At 34.4% G+C, this 3645-nt stretch overlaps 1 protein-coding gene across 1 annotated transcript; it reads left to right on the forward strand.

Moving 5' to 3' along the window:
• The first annotated feature begins 407 nt into the window (after window positions 1-407).
• Window positions 408-3012, forward strand: LOC132167573 (Serine/Threonine-kinase). Its single transcript, XM_059578585.2, has 2 exons — window positions 408-607; window positions 2388-3012. The coding sequence occupies exons 1-2, from the start codon at window positions 576-578 to the stop codon at window positions 2932-2934; spliced, it is 579 nt and encodes a 192-aa protein (XP_059434568.2). The 5' UTR covers window positions 408-575; the 3' UTR covers window positions 2935-3012.
• Window positions 3013-3645: the final 633 nt, after the last annotated feature.

Consider the following 3645-nt stretch of genomic DNA (forward strand, 5'->3'; position numbering starts at 1 on the left):
AATATTGTAGTTAACCCTAAAAATGTATTTAGTAGGGGGTTGAGAAAGTGAAAAAACCAAACCAAAAGTTTACTTTGATAGTCTATGATTATTGTGTCAGAAAGGCAGGCCAAGCATGTCTTAAACAAATTAATGCCCTAAGCGATCTCACTTGCTCACAATCATAAAGTCAGGAGCTAAACATGATTACAGGGGGTCTAGATACTTTCCATGCCCTAGCAAAAAGATGGGGGAATTTGACAAGGGTGCATGTTTTTCCCTTTTAAAAGTGATCATGGGGGGGCACTTTAGTAATTCCAGCAAAAGCACCCACATTTACTTTGCCTTTGAAATTTCAAATTCTCTCTCTTTCTCTCTCTCTCTCTCTCTCTCACTCTCAAAATCAATAAGAATCATGCTTGCCAAAGCAAAAGAAAGGGTGGGTTGCAATAAAGAATGGAGAAAAAGAAAAGAAGCCCATCTTAGAGTTTTACAAATTGCAGAAAAAAGGGTCTTCTTCCCTTCTCAACCCAAATGAGACTTCTTTGCTCTCCTTCTCCAGCTCCTGCATACTCACTCTCCACTCTGCTCAGTTCATGCAAGATCCAAAGAACTCAAATAGCACAAGGTATGCCCCCAATCTCACATACATACATACATCTTGCTTTACATGTTCAATATGCTTTATCCTTAGTTTCTGGTGATGAAAACTTGATCATTTGGATTGTCTGCACACACACACACACACACACACACACACACACATATATATATATATATATATATATATTGTTAATTGTGGCACACAGTTTGCAAATTTGAGATCCTCTTAGGACAATTTTCAGACATGTAAGGATGTCACTTTTAAGGTAAACCATGATGGTAAAATTGTGTGGTCTGACCAAAACAAAGTAAGGCTAATTGATTCTGTACACGTCAATGGCTCAAATCCTTTTCAATTATTTATTGGAACATTCTAATATGACCCAAAGCAGTCAACTGTTCATTTTTCTATGTTACCCTTTCATGTTTAAAAATCTTCATTAAGGGTCATTAATTCCACCTATAAATTATAAATAAATAAATGAATTTATTTAGAAATATTGCTAGATTTAATCATTTCATTAATTAATAGGCGTGTCGTTTAGGACAAAAAAACATTTAATTTGACTTGAAGAGCATAGGACCTTTACTTTAGTCTACTCATCTTCACTTTTTATCACACTATATATATATATGTGAAAATTAATACCTCTGAAATAATAATACATACAACGTGCTGTTGCATTGTGGGATGGGGTCAAATTTTGTGGAGGCCCAACAAAGAAGAACGTGTTCCAACTTGGATGGACTCAAGATGGCCCATTATCAACACAGCTGGTGAGGCCCATGGGCTTGTGTTGGGCTTGAAGACTAAAACGTTTGGAGCACGATCCCATAATATATAAAACCACAAAAGATAAAATTTAAAGGAGACTAGGTCAATTCACCAGAATAAGAGCTTTGAGCAGAGGGGAAGACTTTGAAAAAAAAAAATTACAAATGAGAAATTCTTTTTTTTTTATTATTATTTTTTTCTATTCAATTTCGGGAAAAAGGAAAAAAGTGGAGAAACATTATTTAAATAGAACGTTATACTACTGTCATATGATTGAGATGACGTAACAGTAAAAATTAATTAATTATTATTATTATTATTTTTTTACGAGATATAAAAATTAATTTTCACTTTAACGTCATTCTAGTCATCCTGTAACGGTCCGACATAAGCTGTTGGGAGGAAATGTTCAAAATTAAAAGAACCATATATAAGATGGTCTTGGTCAGGGTCAGTGGTGCCAAAACAGCCGCTGAAAAACTCCCAACCGAGTCTAAATTTGACCCACCACAAAAGTATTGCTAACGCCAAAGAAGGGGTCACCTTTTGTTTTTTTTTTTGATGAATTCAGTCTTACGTTAAATTTGTCAAATATATGTCTCAACTTTCAACTTTCAACAATTCCAACCCAAACTTGGAAAGTGAGCTAGCTGTTTAATTGACACAACTTTGAATAGGTAAATGAATTTGAAAAATCGCTCCGGTATTACAGTTTTTACTATGGTTTTTTTATAAACGGATAGAATATGTCAAATAATTAATTAAGACTGTGATTGACAAGTCAAGTTTTTTTCTTTAATCATTTTACCAATTATGAATTATCATATCATCAATAAAGTCTACGCGGTACGAGTAATGCTATATACTGAACAAGTATCCACCAAAGTTGACGTGGCATGGTCGTCCACGCTACATTGAAATGCGGATAATTGTCGGATATATATATATATAGCATTGCTCATGCATGACATAACACATGAAGAAAAGGTATATATGCATGCATGACATGCATGTACATGTTATGCCACAGGAAGCCCTGGTATCAAAGAGCAATGGAGATGGCAACTCTATGGAGAACAATTTCCAAGTCCACAGAAATCCCAACGACAAATCCAACAAAAGTATGGAAAACAATTTCCAGAACCCCAGAAATCCCAAACAATGCAAATTCCAACAACTACAGAAACAAGCTAAGAAAATGTACCTCTCTAAAGGTTGCCACTACCTTCACAAGAGTCTGTCTCTGTGCTCCGATCTCCTCCTACAATGAAGTTTTCCGGGCGGAGGTTCCGCCGAGAAGAAGCAACAGCTACCCAAGATCAAAGCCATTTCCCATCTCACAAGAGAAAACAATTCCCACCGCAAGGCTTAGCGTGGAAAGCAGAAGAGTTTTCCGGGGAAAATCGTTGACAGATGATGTTTTGATGAGAAGATTTGTGATTGAAGAGGAAGCGATGATGCAGATTAGAAGGAGAAATCAAATGGAAGTTATAAGGAGGAGGAGTATTATGAGAAGGAAGAAGCTTGGGCCTAGTCGTCTTAGTAGAATGGTTATGGCAGGGGAAGAACTAAATTAGTAACTACAATTTTTTGAACTTTTATTTTTCCCTTCATTTTTCAGTACTTGGCTTAATTAATTACCTTGTATGGCCTTTTTTTTTTTTTTTGTCTATCTATTTTCTTATGAAACAAATTAATTTATCCAGAATATATTAGCTGGATTAATTAATTAATTTATTTATGATTCTATAATATGGTGGATGATATTGGCTAAAAAAAAAAACTCATTCTATCTGTGGTGTAAAATTTCTCTTTTTTTATAGCTTTCAATAGAAATTTGACATGTAAAACTAAAGTACCAAATATAATGAAAATAAAAACACTGTGTCTTTAATTCAAATCAATCTCATAGACTTTTCCATTCATTTTAACTCACGCCCACCACCCACCTCCGAGTCCTCAATACTAGAGTCTCTAAAACCAACCAAGAGTCCAAGACGGTGACTCTGATAGTTTTATCAATGAGTATTTTATGTATGAAGTATTTTGTCAAGAAAATGAAAATTATTTAGTGTTAAATGTTATATATATTATCTTTTGGTGTTTCAAGTTAAGGTGTTGCTTCTTATTAGAGTGTACAAAATACCAAGTTTACATTACGACCTAATGGAAGTTATTCTGATTTTTTTTGTTTTTTTTTTTTTTTTTTTTGTCCTAGAAAAATGTTGAAAAATTTAGGAAATGGCCGGGCTGGGGCCAAAATGACCTCAGGAACACATAATGGTTGC

Source organism: Corylus avellana, chromosome 2 (assembly GCF_965113065.1).
Source record: "Corylus avellana chromosome 2, dhCorAvel1.hap1.2, whole genome shotgun sequence".
In the NCBI taxonomy this organism is placed as follows: domain Eukaryota; kingdom Viridiplantae; phylum Streptophyta; class Magnoliopsida; order Fagales; family Betulaceae; genus Corylus; species Corylus avellana.

Bases quoted from the DNA above. Each gene is read 5' to 3' on its own strand.
- LOC132167573 (XM_059578585.2), top strand. From the start codon at position 576: ATGCAAGATCCAAAGAACTCAAATAGCACAAG. The intron at 608-2,387 runs GTATGCCCCCAA...GTTATGCCACAG, and splicing joins AAGAACTCAAATAGCACAAG to GAAGCCCTGGTATCAAAGAG.